The 22,746-nt window shown below is 35.3% G+C and overlaps 3 protein-coding genes across 3 annotated transcripts; 1 reads left to right on the top strand and 2 right to left on the bottom strand.

The window, feature by feature from the left end:
* Positions 1-12,855: 12,855 nt before the first annotated feature.
* Positions 12,856-14,653, top strand: LOC113339755 (BTB/POZ domain-containing protein At3g05675-like). Its single transcript, XM_026584981.1, has 2 exons — positions 12,856-12,992; positions 13,260-14,653. The coding sequence occupies exon 2, from the start codon at positions 13,614-13,616 to the stop codon at positions 14,478-14,480; it is 867 nt and encodes a 288-aa protein (XP_026440766.1). The 5' UTR covers positions 12,856-12,992; positions 13,260-13,613; the 3' UTR covers positions 14,481-14,653.
* Positions 14,654-14,792: 139 nt separating this feature from the next.
* Positions 14,793-15,791, bottom strand: LOC113339556 (serpin-ZXA-like). Its single transcript, XM_026584803.1, has 2 exons — positions 15,660-15,791; positions 14,793-15,548 (listed from the first exon to the last, which is right to left on the bottom strand). The coding sequence occupies exons 1-2, from the start codon at positions 15,789-15,791 to the stop codon at positions 14,793-14,795; spliced, it is 888 nt and encodes a 295-aa protein (XP_026440588.1).
* A 1,078-nt stretch (positions 15,792-16,869) lies between these two features.
* LOC113339557 (serpin-ZX-like) lies at positions 16,870-17,661 on the bottom strand. The gene has a single exon (XM_026584804.1). It carries the CDS (start codon positions 17,659-17,661, stop codon positions 16,870-16,872), a length of 792 nt encoding a protein of 263 aa, XP_026440589.1.
* Positions 17,662-22,746: the final 5,085 nt, after the last annotated feature.

The following is a 22,746-nucleotide window of genomic DNA, read 5'->3' on the forward strand; positions in this document are numbered from 1 at the left end:
ATTCAACATTTTATCAGTTAACCAACACTGAACATTACCACATTTTATAAGTTAACCAACACTGAAGATTACCATATTTTATTTGTTAACCAACACAGATTCCACATTTTATCAGTTAGCCAACACTGAAAACTACATTTTATCAGTTAACCAACACTGAACACCATAACACTTTATCTGTTATCCAACACAGAATACCATCATATCTTATTTGTTACCAACAAAGATCCCACCATTTGAAGAGGAAGGCCAACTTTATTTTACTACTAGAGTGAAGAAAAATGGAAGAATGAATGATATTTTACAAGATTGCTAATGGGGGGCGCCGGATTAAGTGGGGGTGTACCAAAATTAAGATAAGACAAAACAGGTTTTTATATAGAACAATTCAATGTTTGCCTTGGCTTGGTACACCCCACTAGATCTGGCACCCCCCATTAGCAGCCTTGATATTTTGTGTCTATTACGTGTTTACAAATTGATCCCTTTTGTATGGGCATCAATTTGAGGGGGAGAATTCGGAAGGACAACTTTCTCACATCCACTTGAAGAGCAATTTTCAATACAAGCTAGAAGAATGAAGATTTTTTTTATTTGCAAGATTTTATTCACTTCTGTTTTTCACTTTAGGAAAACTGATGTAGTTACTCCCTATTTCAGTTTGAGGGGAGGGTTAGAAGTATAAGTGTCTTTACTTCTTTTATCTTTTACTTCAGTTACTGGTGTATTAGGAGTGTTAGTTTTATCTTTATTTTTGATTCATTAGGTTAGGTCTTATCTTTTAGTCAAATTGTTCCTATAAGTAGAACAAGATGTTCTGTTTCTAAAATCAATGAATACAATTATCTTCCACTACAAATTCTGTCATACTTCTAACATAAACATTGTATCTTGTTTACCGAAAGTAAATAACTTAACCCCGAAATACTCCTCAGTGAGTTACATCTGTTGCATTCCTAGTATTTGCAAGATATCTTCGCATTTACTAAAAACAAACAATTGATCTGAAATAATTAATCAACTGATTGGAGAGAAGACTAATCTTTGGAATGACGTCTATCAAGTTATGTATATAGTAACATTTTTCCTCAGTAGATAATATACAGTCATCCGCGAGAAATAAAAAGATACGTCTGGTTTTACTCCTTTGACCAACCTTCCAGTTTGAGCATGTTAAATTAATCGGCTAAAGCCTTTTATGCAGAGTATAAAAAAGATACTACGATAAACAATCACCTTGTCCAAGTCCACAGGAGGGGAAGAAGGTATGTGTCAGAGAACCAATCACCGATAAAGATACAAAAACAATATTGATGCATTGATAAATTAATTAGTTGACACCAGTGTGTACAAAATCCCTTTTTTTTTTGTAGGTTAAAATGCACTAACTGAAGACTAACTTAGGGAGTTAGTAATCCTTACATCACAAAGAGTAGAGCAATCTAGTGTTGGTCCTTTGTCGGAGGTCCTGGCATTAGATTTATCTACTTCTAAAACATAAACAATACAATAAGGAGGATTAAAGCTCCAGTCAATAACAGTTCTGTAGCTCTTAGCCTCTTTAGCTAGTGTATCAGCTACATTGTTGGCAGTTCTAGGGGTAAGATGAAAGCCTTTAAAGTTTTCACAAAAGGAGAATTCATGGCTAACTTTATCCATAATAGTTTGGTTCTGCCAGGTAATTTGAGATGGATCTCCATTCAGGTAGTCAAAAAGATTCTTGCAGTCTCCCTCCATACTAAAGTCCTTTAGGTTCAGAGGTAACGGCCAGAACGCATCTCCCCGATAGGCAATGTACACCATGTGAGTACTCTAGATATAATGTAAAAAAATTCAGCAGTTTATGGTAAAAAAAGAAAAACATGAAAGCTCCTAATTCTTATATGACAAATTAAGATTCAAGATTTAGCTGTGATATAGAATCGAATGACAAAATATAAACTGAATGTGATAATTCGTGAATATAAGTAATGTAGTGGACAAAAAACTCAGAAGACAAAGATCCTAAAAACATATACGTCCAGAAAAGAAAATCCATATTGTATCTCCTTTTTGTTTTCAAAGCAACAAAAACAAAACAATACTTGGGTTGTTATTTTGGCACAAATATTACCAACGTACATATTGAAAAAATCCGAAAACAACTGCTGGGAGGGTGGTGGATGGTTTACAGGTATAAGCATGGAATACAATGAGATTCCTTTTAGTAAGGGTGGACAAAACTCACGTCCGTACCATTAAATAAGTAAAAAGAAAAAAAAATGAATTCTTAATACATGAAACTCTTAAAAACCTTTATCCTATTAAAAAGGAAATCGTTGACACAAAAAAAAAATCGTTTCAATATAAAAACTTTGCGGAGAAACCAGGGAACATACCATCGGTTTGTTGTACTAAATCTAAGAAGAGATTTTACACAAATTCTTAGATGTGTTGCAATCCACCAAAATTTTAATAAAATTGAGAAAGCAAAAAAATATTCGTTGTGGATGATAACAGAGATTTTACAAAAATCTTAGAGAATCTCCATCATCAATAAAGCATCTCTAAGCTTCTGGATATTTTTTACAGGTTGATGCAAATAAACCTTTTCCTTGAGGATCGTTCGAGCAAATGTCTTTTACTTCAAATTCTTCAGGTATAATTCAATTTCAGGAAAAAAACTTAGATTTAGATTTTTGATTTATTGTTTTTGATAAAAATAAAAAATAGTAATTCAGGTACAATTCAATTTCCCCTACAGGAAAAAAACCCAAAATTTACTATCTGGGTTTGTAATTCCAGGGTTTTGAAACTCTGTATTTTTTTGTTGCCTGTTGGTGTGTATTTGATTTCTTTAGTAATTATTTGAGTGCAATGTTGTTTATTTTTTGTATTAATAATCATTTTAGTCCTGGTGTCAATGAATTTATTGAAATCTTTAGGGCTGCTGGGAATTGTTATAGGAGATAGCGTAACCATTTGCAAATCCAATTGCAAGGATGTGGTATTTTGACAGTTGGGGTTTTCGCAATTGAAGATCCAATATTGTGGAAAAGAGTTAGGAAGAATCACAATCAATGAATCTAAAAATTCAGGTCTCTCTGTTTTCTGTTGATGTTGGTGTTACTAAATCTAACAAGTAAGAATTTATCGGGTGCAGTCGGTTTATAGTCATTTGTTATTAAGTTCTCCATTTATTTTCCTTTTATTGGTTAGTTCGCTATTTTCTACAACTCTAATTTACACCTAAAATGTCCTATTTAACTAGATTACTGGTGCAGCAGTAGGGGCCGACCGAGAAGGCCAAAAATAACGAACAGATATATTTGTTGGTTTCACTGTTTGGACAGTTACTACTAATATGCAACATTTATTTTTGTCTCTAAATATTCGCAACGGAGGTATAAGTCACAACAATGAGTAACTTTTATATATGTTGCAAACAGACCCATGGAGCTCTTCTTCTTCGCCCGTTTCTGACCCGTTTTTCTGGGTAGTTTTGGAACCAAAAAGATTCGTGTAAGATCTAAGTTATGTAAATTCCTTTAAACCCACATACATTAAATTGATTATGAACTACTATGTAAGAATTTCGGAATAAAACGACCTAAAATTGAACTATTTTGTAAAATTAAAAAATTTAAGAACATTTTTATTTTTATGGAAATTTCAATCGGGAAATTATTTGATCATAGATGATTATTCCCGAAATTTCTTTCAATTTACGAGAAATACAGTGATTAATAGCTCTCTTATGTAAAAAGATTGAAGGAAAACGATTGAGAATCGAACGATTTTGAAAAATTAATTTGTTTCTTCTTAAACAGTCGGCCAATTAGCCATGCATGAGAGATTTATATATATATGCTACTTGCAGGACTATTGATGTCTTTTTTTTTTGATCGGTAAAGTGCAGGACTATTGATGTTTCTGCACACTTGCATACAATGATAATGGAACTGTGGAAAACTGTAAAGATCTAGAGATATTTGAATATAAGGACGTCACTGTAAAAGACAGTGTCAAGAACCATGGATAGTGGTATTGAAGACTTGGAATTGGACGATTACCACAGCAACGGAACCACCAATGATAGATGTCGGGTACATTATAAAATGTAAGAGACTTCTGAACTTTAGAGGAGTTCAAAATATTTAAGATATAAAATTTTCTATTCTAGTTAGGGTCATTGGTATTGGTATTTGATTTGAAGGTTATTGTTCTCCGCTTAGGAATGCTGGATCTGCACTAGACCATTCACCATTTATCGGTAGTGGCAAAGTCGTGATAGATGCAAAATACCTAGATATTTGAGGACAGATAATCTTATTGATTTCCCATCTCTATTAAAAACCATGGATAGTGGTTTAATTAACACCATAACCAAGTCTTAACTAACTCTTCTTGATGAGAGTGTACTGACTAATAGATAGTACAATATATAGGTCATTGGATTAGCCTATTTTAGTGTAATTTAATTGAGAGTGTACTGACTGGATAATACATTGGAATCATGTGCATGTGCATGTTATTAATTAGAAATACTAATTTATGTCTTCTGGTTTTACAGAGAGTGAATGACTGGAGCTGGCATTCCTTCTTCTTACGATCTTCAATCGACTGTTTGTGGTTCTGTTGTGTTCGCCTAATCCAATTCCTTACATATCTACTTACTCTTATCGATGGATATTTGAATTTGTCGACTAAATTGGCATTCAAACTATAATTTATGTTAATTCGAATAATTACTTTGTGGTCGTAGAGTGAATTTGCAGATATTATGATGAATAATCCACTGCAAATACATTTTCTTATTGTTAGAAGTCAGTTGTGAAATTTTTTAAATTTTGGATAATCTCAACAACTTTTAGTATCTCAACTTGCAGACACCAAAAACAACTCTTTCACTCTGTGAGTCCTACAAAGTAGTAACAGTAACTGAAAATAGCGTATGAATGACCAAAAATAGCAAGAAGAGGAGAACATAATGGGCATGGAGGTTTCATACAAAATTAGCCTCCACCTTTTGATGCTGGAGATGTTTTTGATGCTCATAACTTAGGAATAGCAGTGGGTCATATGCTTAAAGAAACTTCAGTTCATTGTCCCTTAGGTTACTTACTAATCCTATGTTCTGGACAACGCAACTAATGATTTTCTTTGCAAAGCAACTGTTTTTTTTTTTTCAACAGAAATTCTTTTGGGATTGAAACATGTACGTGAAGTTGATAAAAGAATGTGATTTTTGTTGTCAAATTGAAGGGAGAGAATACCACTGCTGACTGAGATGGTGATGTAGACAATAAAAGTGACATGGTCTTTGCGTAGGAGGAGGTTCAATGTGGACGACCTCCTACTGTTCTCTCTGACAAGTTGATTGAAGTGTGGTATCCGTAAATTCGCCGTTGTTGGCATCAATGTGGTAATTATGTGGCTGTACGCAGTAAATAATATTTGTATTCAGAGTTCTCAAATTGGTTTATCGCTGTTTGCGTTTAAGTGAGTAAAATCCCGGTGACCTATACTCTGGATCAATAATTCAGTAATATACATATCTCAAGGATCTGGCTGGGCGGTGAATAGTTTAGCTATTACAACGTTTGGTTTATTTGTCCCTAAAGTAGTGTTGTTTACCATTTGCAATGACGCGTGAGCTTTCAACCATTACCAGCTTTGTTTAAGGTATTCTTTTTAATTAGGAGACACGATATTACGTCAATAGGGAAATCAGACTTTCACAAATGTTCCGATGATAGGAAATTATTTGTTTCCAGCTTAATTGAGGAAATTGTGTTAGAAAGGAAACTGGGTTATTATTCATCTTTTGCCTATATATACACTTCATAAACTGTACAATTTATTCAGAACAGTTTCCGTCAAAATCATGGCAGCCTATAATCAACATCAACTCAAAGAGTTTCGAAAAATAAGTAACTAGGATTGCTAGGAGCTTGAGGCAGAATCTTTTGCTCCTAAAACCTTTCTATGTAACATTACGTTCCATTAATTTAAACACGACAATATTTTCAAAAAGAAAAAGAAAAAATTGGTTATTCAGAGAAACAGACAACAAAAGGGAAAATTGGTTTGTAAGCACCAGTAAAATTTCAAAAAAGAATAAAATAATTGATAAACATTCCAAAAAAATAAATATGGTTTATATATTTTTGCATCGCTATGAGATATACGGTTACTAAAAATTTCAAAAAAAGAGCTTATTGGCGTGGGGCGAAGCCCGACACACACCAAATCAAAAATTCACTGCACTTGGGCAGCACCAAATCAAAAATACATTTCCGCAATGGGCGCACACCAAATCAAAAATGCGCATCACCACGGGCCCGGAAAAGCCCCACGTACACCAAACTAAAAGAAGAAAAAAATGCCGGTGCGTAGCACGGGCAAATCTAGTAACTATAAAGTTAGGTGAACCTTATCCGCGCATAACGACAAAAGAGCGCCCTCCTCTTTGTTTGGAGATTAGTCAAGAAACTAATCTTAATGAATCAACTTTTAGCTAGCTTCACTAACTAGCAGATCAATTTGCGGTGCGAAACAGTTCAGTGTTGACTGTTCACTGTTGCAGGAGATGAGTTTGAAATGAAATCTGTAGTTCTGTACTGGATTGGATATCAGCAGGATATAGATACTTGTGATTCAAGCAATATCAAACCGAATCTAGGGCCACTGGTTCAGTTGAATGACCGTTGATATTAAAAGTTAAGCTTAAGTACATGAATATGCTCCTATTAACTAAAGCATAGATATAGCTCATAGCCGTCCGTCCATTCACAACCTGACCCAAGATGAAACATAATTTGGAAGCCTCTAATTAAAATCTGGAAAGGCGGTATAAGCTAAGATTCGAAGGTGGACTTATACGGTGGTCTAAGTTCTACGACTATCTAGCTAATAATGCTTTCACTCAATGTGGCTTAATAGTAGTAGGTTCAAGTAACTCATATTTATACAACTAACTGCCAATATAATACTGTTATTTTAGTTTGGTAATCATCTGCTGTCACCAGCTTAATCTTCGAACCCCTAACCATGGATGTATTCTTGTCAAGAAAGAGGGCTTGCATCAATATTGAATAGTTCCCCGTCAATGATGTTTGCTTTCATTGACGACAAAAATCTTGCTTTAGCCCTACCATAATGACAATCGCAAGATGAAACTTAGTTTATATAAAGACAACTCTCTTTATTGATGTTTAGAAAATTTCTCAAAACTAAACACAAGCTCTAATCTTGCTCATATGATCAACCACAACTTTGGTGATCATATATATATAGAACTATGAATTCCTTTTCCTAGTCCTATTACCTTATTACATGTCTTTCCTTTTCTTAGAACTAGATGACTTCTAATTCCCTTAGGATTATATCAATTTCCTAATCTTGTCCTAACCAGCTTGTTAGTGACTTCTATGTTGAAGTTTAACCAACATTCTCCCCGTTAAGCTTCAACCTTACCCGTGAAATTTCTTGTACTCCAATCAATTGTCTCATTTCTTCAAACTTGATCCGAGCTAATGCCTTTGTCAATATATCTGCTTTCTGCTCAGTTCCTGGTATGTGTTCAACGTTGATGATTTCCTTCTCGATACATTCTCGTATGAAATGATACCTTTTGTGAATGTGTTTCGTCTTCCCATGAAACACTGGATTCTTAGTGAGTGCAATTGCAGACTTATTATCAATCTTGATGAGAACTTTTCCAGGTTCTCTTCCTTTGTTTTCACCCAACAGTTCTTGAAGACATATTGATTGTTTAGCTGCTTCTGTTGCAGCCATAAACTCAGCTTCACAGGATGAGAGGGCTACAGTGTCTTGCTTCTGTGAACACCATGTAATAGGTGCTTCACCTAGATAAAATATATGACCATCTGTACCTTTTCCATCATCTTGGTCAATATTATGACGGCTGTCACTATACCCAACAATTCCTTTTGATCCTCCTCGACCATACTTCAATCCACAGCTGATTGTTCCTCTTAGATATCTCAATATCTTCTTTATTACATCACCATGAGACTTGCGTGGACTCTGCATATAACGTATTGCTATTCCCACAGATAAATCCAAATATGGTCTTGTGTGTAATAAGTATCTTAGGCATCCAACATTTCTTCTATAACTCGTTGAATCAATCTCTGCTTCTTCTTGTGCCTTTGAAACTTTAAGTCCAAACTCCATTGGTATCTTAGTTGGATTACAAGTTTCAAGTCCTGCTTCTTTCAGAATTCTCCTTGCATAAGCTTCTTGTTTAATCTGAATCCCATCTACTCCTTGATGGACTTCTATGCCAAGGTAATAAGTGAGTTTTCCGAGGTCTGACATCTCAAACTTTGATGACATTTCTCTCTTGAACTCTTTGATCATCTTAAGGGAGTTTCCAATCAAAAATAGATCATCTACATAGACTGCAATCACAAGAAGTGTTACCTTTTCTTCTCTTCTGTATACTGATGTTTCTTTAGAGCACTTAACAAATCTGATTTCTCTTAAGATTTGATCTAACTTTGTATTCCAGGCTCGAGGAGCTTGTCTTAGACCATATAGAGCTTTTGATAACTTATAAACCTTATGTTCTTGTCCTTTTACTTCAAAACCTTCTGGTTGTTCAACATACACATCTTCTCGCAATTCACCATGTAAGAATGCTGTCTTAACGTCTAAGTGGTGAATTCCCCATGAGTTTGATGTTGCCTCTGCAATTATTAAGCGTATTGTTTCAATTCTAGCTACTGGTGCAAAAACTTCATCAAAATCTATACCTGATTCTTGTACATATCCTTTAGCTACAATCCTTGCTTTGTATTTATTGACAGTACCATCAGCATTCCGTTTTATTTTGAAGATCCACTTAAGACCAATCACTTTTACCCCACCTAGCTTATCAACTACAAACCAAGTCTTGTTTCTGTTGATTGAAATAATTTCTTCTCTACATGCTTGTGTCCATTTAGTCGAGACCTTTGCTTCCTGAAAATTCCTTGGTTCATCATTAACAGAAAGTAGCATAATCTCACATTCTTCTGCAGCTTGAATAACATAATCCTCCAGATATTGTGGCTTTTGTATCTGTCTTGTTGATTTTTGCAGTGGAATGGGTTGAGTTATTTCATCGATCTCCTCTTCTTCTTCTTATTCTTCTTCTTCTTCTTCTTCTTCGTTATTCTCAGTGTTTTCATTATTCTCTTCTTCTTCTTGATTAACATCATTGTTTCCATTGGTATTGATGATTATGGGTCCTTTGCCTTCATCAATTACTTGACTCCATCTCATGTGACACATTCCTGGATCCCTACTTGGTCCATTATTAGTTTCTTTCCAGTTCCAGTTTGCTTTTTCATCGAATACCACATCTCGACTCACTATTACTCTTTTCGTTGTTGGATTGAATAATCTGTAAGCTTTGGATCCAGGCTCAATTCCTAGATGCACAAGAGTCTGAGATCGATCATCCAGTTTCTTAAGAGTTGCAGAATCAACTTTGCGTATGCTTTGCAACCAAACACTCTTAAATGATCTATGTTTGGTTTTCTCTTTCACAAACTTTCATATGGAGTCATGTCTTTCAGAGCTTTCGTAGGTATCCTGTTTATTAGGTATGTGGAGTGTCGTACAGCTTCTCCCCATAGATAATTAGGTACCTGCATAGCCTTTAAAGAACTTCTTGTCATCTCCATTAGAGTCCTGTTTCTCCTCTCCACCACTCCGTTTTGTTGTGGTGTATATGGTGTTGTGAGTTTCCTTTTTATTCCATTTGACTCACAGAACTTGTTGAACTCTAAGGAAGTGCTTGGTGTTCTTTGTGTTGGCCTTGGTTGGCAAACCAATTTCTATACGGAAGTATGTACGATTATTTATGGTGCGATTGTGCCTAAGAGATGGAATATTCTGAGTATTTGCATTCGTTCTGATTCGAAGAGTTGCATTCAAGCTTTTCAAAAGGGTGAGATGCCTTAGCAGCTGGTGCAGAAGTGGAAAATTGCGAAGTCTTACTACATCAACGTTCGTTATATACATAGATATAGGAAGGTTAATTTCTCAGTTGATGCCTCGGCAAAGCAAGCCTGTTTGCTGGCTGAGGACATTTTTGAGTTTTATGAGGGTAGGCCAGGTTTTATTCCATCTGTGGAATGGCCTGGAAGGGTTTATTATCCTTTCAAATAGGTTTTCCAGTGAGTGGCATCACGGCTAGTCATTAGGAAGACTTAGTCCCTGTACAGTTTTTCGATTTTTTAATTTTATTTGACCGAGTAAAAAAAAACGAGTTATCCATCCCAACTGGATCGAATCCAACAACCAAACCTTCCCTGTTTTTCCCAATAGAGTGAGCCCAATCAATTTCAGCGATTGAATCTCAGTATATCACCTCAAATCTTCAACCCTAAATCTGCGGGTAAATAACAAAATTTTCCGCCTTTTCTAAAATTCAAATCGGAGAAGATGACCTCCCCTTATCTGTGGATAGTCTCCCTTTAGTAATCAAGGGTACAAATAACAATTCCTGGGATGCGAATAGCAATTTGTGGGGTAAAAAGAGTAATTTTGGGTGCCTTTATCAACTTCTCTGAGGTGCCTGGGGTGCCTTTAGTAATTTTTTTCCGGAGCTTCAAATGTCACTTTTCGATCCAATTTCTCCGCAAAAGCTTATTTCTCCAAAAATACCTACAAAGACATAAATTACCAAAATAAGTACAAAAATGGGTACTAACAATATAGAAAATCGAGAACGAAATATACATAAAAATGCGTCTATCATATATCCTAGCAAAAATCACACAAGTGAGTTATTTTTTGAGTCACGTAGATTGATTCTACTTTCTTTTTCCAATTAGCGGCGGGTACATCATGCAGGATTTGGACAATTACACTTTGGAAACCAGAAATTTGACTATACGAAAGCAAAAAAGTTTATATGATAAGCGCATATCCATAAACGAGCTTAAAATCCCACTTGCCCTAAAATTTTAGGTTTGGAAACCAATTGGACCGGACACCCATGATTTTAACAAGCTCCATCCCTACTGGTGTTGCATCTATTTGGTGTTACTCTCGAATGTTGGGACCGCGACATCAACGTTCATCGATTATAACAATTAGTTACCAAAGTTCTTACATGGAAAATCAGATTAGAAAGGAGTTAACTCTCAGAATACCTGATGTAATAAAATCTTAACATTTTAATTTTATTTTAAATAAATATTTAAAAAATAAAATAATGAAAGATATGATAAGTAGGTCATTTCGGAGGTATAGTTAAGGTTGGTTAATACAATTTTCAGAAACCTTCGTATTTAGTATATTGTCATTCACTATTGAAGACAAACTTATTTTAAATGCTGGTCTAAAATTTTATTTATCATGAAAAAATATCAATTCTGCACCTTATACTATTAGAGATGTTCTAATAGAAAAGGGAGAAAATGTCTCATACTTTTTTCTCCTAAAAAAGAGGCTTGGAACCTCATTCATATATTATATATTGATAAAACTTCCATACCTTTGTTGTAATAAAGGTTTGAATTGATTATAGTGTTCATCCAGAATTGATAATTCAGATTATTTAGTAGAGTGCTTTTTTACAGCATTCCGGTTACAATAAGAGGAGATATGAGCTGCTTCCGTAATATCATATCTGTTTTTTTGGAACAAAACCATCAACTCTAAAGTTATGCAAGTACTAGGGTTAATCCCAAAATCCTCACTGATAAAATATCTTCTCTCCTTAGATTTAGAGTATAAATCAGTTAATAACCTAATAATGGCTTCAGAGCTTTGGGAGATAATGTTGAAACCACTTCATTGAGTTTCCCAATGCAATGCAACCTATTTCCTTTCTCTTTTAGATATTCTATTGTAGTGCAATCAATATATCCTCCCTCCTTCATTTGTTGTTGTAAAATTTGTGAGTGTTAGATCAATTAATTACAGAAGTTGTAATAGGATTAAACATACAGATTGTTATGTTTATCTTAATTTCCATGTTAGATTTTTCTCTATTTGGCTCAGTTGTAGCAATTACCAACTCTTCATGATTCATAGGGTTATAATAAAGACTGCAAAATGTTATAATTTGGAGCAAACACATGCACGTAGCTATTTATGTATTCGACGATGTCTCTCGCAGTGTTTGCACTATTCTAATTTACTTTACTAAGCACTAGGTCGCATCTAAATTTCCAAACATGGCAAGTTACTATTCCATAAAATTCAGGCCATCCTACTGCACTCAAGTTTTTATTCTGGTTGTTGAACCAAGTGTTAAGCCAGTCATGAAAGTTGTCTAGTCCACTTGTCTAAGTTTCAAGATTAATATTCAGATATATCCATACTCGGGTAACAAAATTACAATGCATAAAAAGATGAGATAAAGATTCATCACCATTACTACGTACAAAAAGTAAAAATAGTACTTATGTCAGGATATTATTGCTCCCACTCTCATACTATTTGGAAGAATAGAATCAACAATTTTCCATATAAAGAGTTTAACAAAAGGTGTTACCTACATGTTTCATATGTCGCTCCAATCGTTTGAGTTACTTCCCATTGTGTTAATTGACCCATTCAACAATAAATTTACATGTATTGTTCATAATCCTGGTTGCTATGTTTGTGTATCCTTTGGTGATGCAGAAAACCGATCAAAATTTTCCAAGAACACAATCTTTTTTTTTTAAATCCACACCAAAGTCGGCTTTCCCCTTAGTAAAAGTGGTCTTCCCCTAACAATTATCAATTGGTATTCTCATACCATGTTATGGTTATACGTTAATGGGCCTGTTTCCACACGGGCCTCCTTTAGGTAGGGATCATCGTTATATATCACCAGCATCCGTCAGTCACTTTTGCAAGTAGCAGCAGCTAGTGGAAGTGGAGTATCACCAGTTCTTCAATTACTCCCTTTTCCCTGTCAACAAAATCTAGGGTTCTTCTTCTTCTTCTTCCATACATTTTGATGAGTTTCATGAGATTCTCCGTCAAATTCTTTGCAGGTAATAAACTTTTTTCATTCATTTCTATGTAGAAACTTGATTTTTGTTAATTAGATGTCTAAATTGGAAACTCTGATTATGGTTATACTGAAATTGGTTTACATTAGGAGCTTAATTAAGAACTGAATTGAAAACCCTTTGAATATCTAACAGCGTAGGTGCTTTTACTGATCACAGAAATTGAGCTTATTCATGTTCCATTAACAAAGATGCAATTTCTAGATTTGGTTTGATGAGAAATACTTAGATTGTGTTTTCTTGATTCAGTTTCAGGATTTCAGATTAATTAGGTTATGTATGATATAGAGGTAGGCGATCTTCGTGAATTCAGGCATTGGATTTGTTAATGAAGCTGATCTTTGGAGGAATGTAGGAGAAACACCGGTATGGTTTAAGCGTATTCAGCTTAGAGAAAAGAGCAATACCGTCCCTTTAGTGTCGAGCCTCCTAATTGCATTGCCGTTTGAATGCGAAGTTTTTTGAAGCTGCTTTTATCTCTTTACACATTCGCTTGTGGTTCTTGGAGTAGTAATTTCATAACACAGTGAAGGGATTAGTCAGAGTTCTGTGAGTATCTGAAGTGGAAGAGATTTTGGAAGTCTCTGCTTGGGTTCCCTGAATATGTCTTTGTTAATTAGAGTTGGACCCGTAGATCTAAATGCCACAAAAAATGTGTTCCTCTCTGCGGTACGTTATGCAACTTCAGTTGATGTTTCATCTCTAAGTTTTGCAGTTCAACTTAAAACTTCGGCTCAAGAACAAGTGGACTACATGCTAGTTGCAGATGAAGATATGCCATTAGTTGTAGCTGACAGTGAGGTAATATCGGAAGTTGAAATGGGTCTTTCGAGACTGCTCTTGTTATTCACAGAACTTTTGATTTCTGTTCCTGTAGAAAGTGGTATTATGTCCGAGGCAGATGAAAATATGGTCTTGCAGAGTTTATTGGATATTGAATGGATGTGCAACATGTTAACAAAAATGGAACTATTGAGGGTTTTTGTTTCAAGTTGGTTTGACGCGTCGTGTAAGATTTTGAGTGCAATTGAAGGCGAGAAATTTGATTTCATAATGTGGGGTGTCAAACTGAAGTTGATAGAAATTGCAGGGAAGGTGTTGGATGCAGTGAGTTACGGAAATGTGATTCTTCCGTCTGCTAGTCGGGTTGCATTGTTGAAAATATGGCTCCCGTACATGAGAAAAATGAAACCCCTGCTGGATTTAAAGGTTAGTGAAGGCATAGGTTTTACGCACAAGATGGATGAAACATTGTGTGAGAGTATCGAGGGGGCAATGGTATCTCTGGTATCAGCACTGCCATCAAATGATCAAGCAGAAATTCTTTCTGACTGGATGGTGAAGGCCAAGCAGTTAAAGTTTCCTGACCTGAGCGAGGCCTTTGAGGTTTGGTGTTATAGAACCAAGTCCGCAAAGAGAAGATTGCTGGCAGGATTCAGTAACGTTGACGAAGCCACAATCAGTCTTTGATAGTGTTGTTGTTCTTTTCTTTTTCTTTTGTTTGATCAGGTTGGACCTGACATTATTCTATTTCAACATAACTCGAATTCATTTATAAAACGATTTCGCAGAATTTTTCTTGTCAATGAGTGAGGAAAAGAAAAAGATAGTAATAAAATTCTGAACCCCTGAAATTTCAGTCATTCATTAAAATTCAGTTGTTCAAAGAAAAACACAAGGTTTTAAACAATTTAGTTACACCAGAGAGATATCCTGTCATAACTAATGTGATACGGGATTAAGGACATGTCCCATGAACAGCACTGCACCACTTTCCTCTTCTCAAATTATGAACATGAACGGATGATCAGCTACACAATCAATGGGAGGAGGACGACGCTTGCACCGCATTTCCTCCTGTTGACGTCCAACAACAGCTGTAGAAGCAGCAGCTTCGGTTCCATTTTCATCAATTTCAACAAAACACTTGTGATAAACCTTTGAAACATGAAGCTTACTAATAACAGTATTCAGCATCTCAGTCAGCTCTGCCTTAAATTTATCAAAAGGCAAATCTAGTCCTCCTACTTTTTGTAGAACACTTGTTGCTTCAAAATCAAAACAAATTTTGAACTTGGGTATCTTGAATTGTCCTGTTGGAACCAATGGAGGATAAACTGGGACATACTGATCCAGAAAAGCTGCAGGATCAGAACTCAACTTCCCAATAAGTTCACCCAGCCCATCGCGTTGCTTGGGTAAAACTATGTACATAGAAAAATATGAAAGGGTTTTCCAGTCCCTTTCGTGATGGAGTTTCAGTACTTTGAAGTCGTCAAAACAACTAATATATTGGTCCTTCCTCGATGACATGAAGGGAACGTCTACTTGTTCTTTTCCATGCAGGAGATCAAACTTTGACATCTCAGTTAGCGATGGTTTAAATTGATACTGGTTGCAAGATCCTTTGAAATAGAGTGCATTCGCCAATATAAACTTTGTCTTACGATCGACTGCATCAGCAGGTAGGAGATTTTTAATTAATCCAATGGTTTCCTCTTCAGCCCATGCATTCACCTTCTTCAGCACTTCCCCGCTCTGATTAGGATGACGAAACAATGAAATCAAAACACAAATCAAACGGAGAACAACAAAAAAAAAAATAACAATAATGCAAGGAATTTTCACACCTTATTTTTGAAAATCCACAGTCCCGGCTTCTGCTTTGTAAACTGCATGCGCAACTTCTTGGAATGCAGGTTTTAGGGAGGAGCTGACCCAAACACCACCAACGAAAGATAGTTTAGGACCTTTAGGTCCTGTTCTTGTTTCTCCCAACATGCTAACGAGTTGAGAAGGATCGGAATTCAGTTTGTTGAGACTCTCACAACTGAGGAACTCTAATATATTGTTTCAAGGTTTCACCAGTTGCTCCAGAAGCTAGTAAAGCAAGCGCAGTGTCTGTGGAGAACGGAGAGAATACAAGATTGCAATCCTTCGATTCGCCTAACCACACTTCTTTGACGAGTTTCATGCATGGATTGGTAGTTTTGACGCTCTTTTCCTGTAGTTCATCTTCTATTACCATATTTCTCGTGGATAATGATACAGGAGATTTGAATGAAGGAGGGTTTACTTTTAGTTTACGATCCATGTCTATCTATGATCAAAACACATTCTGAGACTGATACTGAGAATAATGAGATTATAACCAAGAGTTTGCAACTAAATAAAAACTTAGCAGAGATTGCCAAAAAGTACTAAGAATTTGCAAACTATTTCGCCCTGTTGTTTTTTCGAGACTTGAGCCTCTATTTGTAGTGTTTAAGAAATACACACATATATAAGTCTTCTGCAACTCGGATATTGCCAAAAATAGACCTGAAACTGAAAGAACTTCCATAAACTAGCAAAAGCGAGATCGACTTGGAATGCATGTATGCATGCAACTCAAAAACTACGCATCAACAAGGAAACTGCTGGAAAAAGACCGAGACTATGTAAAGGTGGCTAGCTAAACTGCGAAAATCTCCATAAACCAGCAAAAACTGACACCAAATGATGTAGTGCTTTACCCAATTTGCGTCTCTATGCTCCAGATATTCCGGTCACATTCTTGTCAGTGGCATCGTAGATGATGTGAAGCCACTTGAATGATGTTGGAACTTGGACTACCAGAATTCTTTTTTATTCAGCACGAGCAAGACTTATGGTCAGGCGACAAATATTACGGCACGAAGTAGGTTATCAAAAAATAGATTTTGAATCACAACGATTGATTTTAAAAATCATTTATAGAACACGATTATAAGATTTTCCGGGCACAAGAATAATATAAAATGGGAATCACCTAAAGTTTCAATTAAAATTATTTATCACAAGAAATCCTACAAATATAGTGTCCCTAGAGAGATATAGGCTAGTTTGATGAAGGATTAAGGACATGCCCCAGGAACAACACTGCACCACTTAGCCCCTCTCGGATCAGAAACATGAATGGATGATCCGCTACGAAATCAACTGGAGGGGGAGGAGTGACCCGCCTGGCACGACGCCCCTCTACCATCAAAACAGAAGCTGTGCAAGCAGAAGCTTCGGTTCCAACTTCATCAATTTCAACAAAACACTTGTGATAAACCTCATCGACATTAAGCTTATTCTCAAGATCAAGGTTCACCATCTCAGTCAGCTCCGCGTTAGATGCATTAAAAAGCAAAACTAGTCCTACTTTCTGTAGAACACGTTTTGCTTTAAAATCAAAACAAATTTTGAACTTGGGAATCTTGGATTCTCCTGTTGGAACCAATGGATGAGAAACTGGGACATACTGTTCCAGAAAGGCAGCAGGATCAGAGCTCACCTTTTCTATAAGTTCTCCGAGCCCATTGCGTTGCTCAGGTAAAATTATGTACATGGAAAAAGATGGAAGGATTTCCTCATCCCTTTTGTAAGGGAGTTTCAGTTTATCATGACAACGTATATATTGTTCCTTCCTCGATGACATGAATGGAACGTGTACGGATTCTTTTCCGTCAAGGAGATCGAACTTTGACATCTTAGTTAGTGATGGTTCAAATTGATGTTCCTCCCAAGATCCTTTGAAATAGGGTGCATTTGCCAATATTAACACGGTGTTTTCATCAACTGCATTGGCAGGTAGGAGATCTTGAATTAGTCCGTTGGTTTCCTTTCCATCCCACGTACTCACCATCTTCAGCACTTATTCGCTCTGACCAAGTGCATATAAATTAATTTATTAGAACATAAAGAATATAGCAAACAAGAAATAAAAACTAAACAAGAAAAATAATGCGTACTTGTTTTCGAAATCCACCGTCTCAGCTTCTGCTTTGTAGACTGCATGTGCGACTTCTTGGAATGAAGGTTTAAGCGAAGAGAGGGCCCAAACACCGCCAACGAAAGATAATTTGGGATCAGTTTGTGATTTTCCCACCATGTCGACGAGTTGAGAATGAGTAGAAGTTAGATCGTCGAGGCTTTCCCAGTTCAGGAAGTCTAATATCTGTTTAAGGTTTCGCCACTTGTTCCAGAAACTAGTAACCCAGGAGCAGTGTATATGGACAAAGGAGAGAATACAAGATTCTGATTCTTAAATTAGCTTAACCAAATTTCTTTAATGAGTTTAATGCATGGGTAGACGCTCTTTTTGGGTACTTCTCTTTCTTTTAGTTTCTGATCCATGTCTATGATCAGAACAATTTCTAAAAAAAAAAAAGAACGTAGAGTAAGTAAATAAGCACTGTTAGTCGATCTCTATTTAAAGAGTACACATGACTTGTTACCAAGTACATGAAAATTCTTACACCAATTTTTTTATTTTTTTTTGGGTAATAAACATGGTTTCTTAGTTTGACCTAACTCTAAGGAGAACCAAAATAACGGTGGGTTTGGATGTAGAATTTTAAAGGTGGAATTTATGGGTTCAGGAAATTTGGTAAAATTACGTTTTCCTTTTTATGTTTGTTTGTCTGAATTCTTGGAATCACGTTTCCTACGGGATTCAGTTTTCCAGTAAATTCTCCATATGGAGTCCGACCCCTCCCCCTAAGATTTGTTAGGAAATTTTGTAAGGAATTTATGGATCCAGCTTCTTTTTTTAACTCTAAATACCATATATACGCAATTTTGAGCGGTACAAAAACTTTATAAGAAGAAAACTCTATAAATCCTACGAATTTTAATTGAGTTTCCAAACACGCAAGGAATTTGCATGAATCCAAGAATTTATAATCCCATGGAATTATAAATTCCCGGAAACGGTGAATTCTGCAAACAAACCCACCATGAGAAAACTTCCCTAAAGTAGCAAGATAGTTGAAAAAGAGACGGGCATAGTAAGAGCAAGTCTTATGGTGGAATCCAACCTATTCCAAGTGTGGAAAATCCATGGAATGTCAAGTCTAATGGCTTCCAAGTTGGTGTCTTCCACAGAAAATCCAAGCAGGGTTCCATGATTTGGTGGAATGGTCCGTGGAATCCATGGAAACGCTAATAAGAATAGCGTAAAACGCTATTAAGAATAGCACGCTAAAAGACAAAAAACGCTATTAAGAATAGAGCTTAGCTCCATTAAGAATAGCGTTTTTTTTACTCGTAGATTTAAACTGAGTTGTTGAGAATCTAACGGCTGAGAAAAAAGCTCTATTCTTAATAGCGTTTTTTTAACGCTATTAAGAATAGCGTTTCTACTATTCCACCATTACACTTGCGCTTTCATCTACAATTCCAAGTGCTGAGGTGGCATGAAAAATTGAAGATGGATGGATTTCACCATAAGACTTGCTCTAAGGGGCTAAGCCCCTCCCTTAATTTGGGTAGAACAGTTTCAGTATAGACATTAGGTAGAACTTTACTACTAGCCCAATAGGTAAATAGAAAATAGCCCAACCATATTAAACCCATACCAAATTTATGTTATCATTATTAGTGAATAAGCCCAAAAAAGCATGTGTGTGTTCTTTGGGAAAAATTGTAATTCATGCACAACTTAAACTTTGATAGTCCTTCGGATTTTCAGTTTTTGTTTTAGCTTGTCAATCTAGACTTTTGTGTTGCTGTCGAGATTGGGGTTTCTTTCCAATATTTAAAGACTTCAATTTGGTTATATCTTTTAGTAACCCGTTATAGGGGCGGCATGGTTTATTAGAGGGGGCGGCATTTTAATAGGACAAAAAGGGTCATTACATGATCATTCAAGGTGTCCCTTATAAAAAATATTGGAAAATGACAAATTAACCCTCATAATTGATAACCTAATTTAGTGATGATAATCAAGTTTAGTGTTAATGATTAATTTCACTTATATAAGTTAAAAAAAAAGAGTTTAGAGGAGAAGGTCAATCTCAATCAATTGAAGAGATTACCAACAAAATGAAGAACCAGGACCTGAAAATGACCGGGTATACTTCTAAATTAGCCCCAACTAGCTTTTTGTTGCTCAAAGTTATCTAAAGTACGTAAAAGATTCAATTTTTTTTTACATTTTCAGAGCTAATTACGGTTGGAATTTTGCTCATAACCAACCGTAAATCGAAGTTACGGTTCGTAAAAGATGAACTACCAACCGTAACTGGTTAAATTTGAAGAAAACCCAATCGTAAAAACCAGTTACGGTTGGTAACTAAATGCTCGATAGCAACCGTAAATCAGTTACGGTTGGTAACCAAATGCTCGATACCAACCGTAACTGAGTTACGGTTCGTAAACTAAAATGGTTACCAACCGTAACTGAAGAAAATTCTCAGATATAAGAACATATGGTTGGTAATTGAACTATTACCAACCGTAACAACATCAAAATATCCAGTTACGATTCGTAATTGAGTTTCAATCAACCGTAACTCACATAAATCCAGAAATTTCAATTTCAATTTTCATCTAAAACCCTAATTTTTGATAGAAATTAAACTTAAATCGAACAAAATAAACCAAATCGTAGCTGAGTTTTCAAAACATACCTCATATAAGTCATTACACTACATTTGATTAATTTTTGAATCGTCGATTAATCGAAGACGATGAATTTTGAGTTTTAATGGAGGTTACGGTTGATGGGAGGAGGAAAAGAGAAGAAGAAAGAAAACAAATTTTCAATTTAGCTTTGATTTAGGTTAAAAAATAGGGGTAGTCTAATTAATTCACACCCCCTATAGGACATCCCCTAACCAACTAGAGGGACATTACTATCACATTGTCGCCCCTCTAATAAACCAAGCCGCCCCTATAACAGGTTACATCTTTTACTAGCCTATATCGCTCAACTGTATTCACCTTTATAGGTATGCCGCATATTAAAAAAATTGCGTCCTTTGTCCACGTTAGGGGAACTTGCATGTATCCGTACCCCATAAAATTTCCAACTAGAAATTGACGTTTAATTCCAAATTAGTTGGGTTTTAGACATTCTAGTCCTGACACCTCAAGCCCAGTACTAGGAAGTCCAAATTTACCAAGTGAAAACTACAGGGAGACCCATTTTCCCAGATTTTTCCACTGTCAAACCCACGGACAGAAAAGTTCAGGCGCGCACCCATTTTCCCGTCAAAAATTCGTAGCAGACCCATAATTTATGAAATTCTGCTTCTCAGTTTTTAAAAGGTCAAACTACCCTTTTCTTCGAGCGACGAACAGAGAGAAGCGAGAAGAAAACAATGGTGAACTTCGATTCTTCGTTTTTAACATTTGGATTTTTCCCTTTGTCAAATCTTTTCCCAAATCCTTTTCTGAATAATCTTCTCAATAAAACTAGGGTTTCTGTTTCAAAATCTGCGGTTTAAATCTGGGGATTTTGGGTTTCTGTTGTCTTTGATTATTCGAGAAGTAAAAAGAAATTAAAATTGAAGTTGAAAAGGGTAAGAAGTGTGTTGTAGTATTTCGATATCAACTGAATTGGAAATTTTCATACCTTATTTGTCTCCATTTTTTTGATCTCAATCGGAAATTTATGATTAGATTTGAATTAAATATGTTATGCATAATGTCTTATGCATAACATCAGTTTTGTTTAGATGCATAAGGCATCATGCATTATTTTGTTTTAGCTGCATAATGTCTTATGCATTACTTTTTCACTTTTCTGGTTATGAATCAGTTTTGTTTAGATGCATAAGACATTATGCATTATTTTGTTTTAGCTGCATAATGTCTTATGCATTACTTTTTCACTTTTCTGGTTATGCATCAGTTTTTTTTAGATGCATAATACATTATGCATTATTTTTGTTTTAGCTGCATAATGTCTTATGCATTACTTTTTTTCACTTTTCTGGTTATGCATCAGTTTTTTTTAGATGCATAAGATATTATGCGTTATTTTGTTTTAGCTGCATAATGTCTTATGCATTACTTTTCTCACTTTTCTGGTTATGCATCAGTTTTTTTTAGATGCAGAAGACATTATGCATTATTTTGTTTTAGCTGCATATTGTCTTATGCATTACTTTTTTCACTTTTCTGATTTATGAATTTTTATGCACGTGCATAATGTCTTCTGCATCATTTTGTTTAGTGCGTAAGACATTATGCCATTATTATTTCTGCATAAAACATTATGCATTATTTTTGTTTTAGCTGCATAATGTCTTATGCATTACTTTTTTCATTTTTCTGGTTATGCATCAGTTTTGTTTAGATGCATAAGACATTATGCATTATTTCGTTTTAGCTGCATAATGTCTTATGCATTACTTTTTTTCACTTTCCTGGTTATGCATCAGTTTTTTTTTAGATGCATAAGACATTATGCATTATTTTGTTTTAGCTGCATAATGTCTTATGCATTACTTTTCTCACTTTTTCTGGTTATGCATCAGTTTTTTAGATGCATAAGACATTATGCATTATTTTGTTTTAGCTGCATATTGTCTTATGCATTACTTTTTTCACTTTTCTGATTTATGGATTTTTATGCACGTGCATAATGTCTTCTGCATCATTTTTTTTAGTGCATAAGACAATATAAGGGAAAATTTAGCTGCATAACTTTTTTTCTGTTTCTTCTACTTGATTTTTTCTTCTTCGTCTGTTTCATCCATTTTTGTTGAAATGTATTCTAGGGTTTAGTCAAAAATGATTTACTTCTTTGAATCATCGATTTTAAATGATTTATTTCTTTAAATGATGGAGAAAAAATCTTTGCAGATCCGTTACAGATATTAATGGAGGAATAAGGAAAGAAACCGGCGGAGAAGAAAAAAAATTATGCCCAAAAACGATGAAGGGTAATAGAGTCTTTCAGTACGTTTTAAATATTTTTAAATAATTATGGGTGCGACTG

The sequence above is a fragment of the Papaver somniferum genome, unplaced genomic scaffold (assembly GCF_003573695.1).
Source record: "Papaver somniferum cultivar HN1 unplaced genomic scaffold, ASM357369v1 unplaced-scaffold_21, whole genome shotgun sequence".
In the NCBI taxonomy this organism is placed as follows: Eukaryota; Viridiplantae; Streptophyta; class Magnoliopsida; order Ranunculales; family Papaveraceae; genus Papaver; species Papaver somniferum.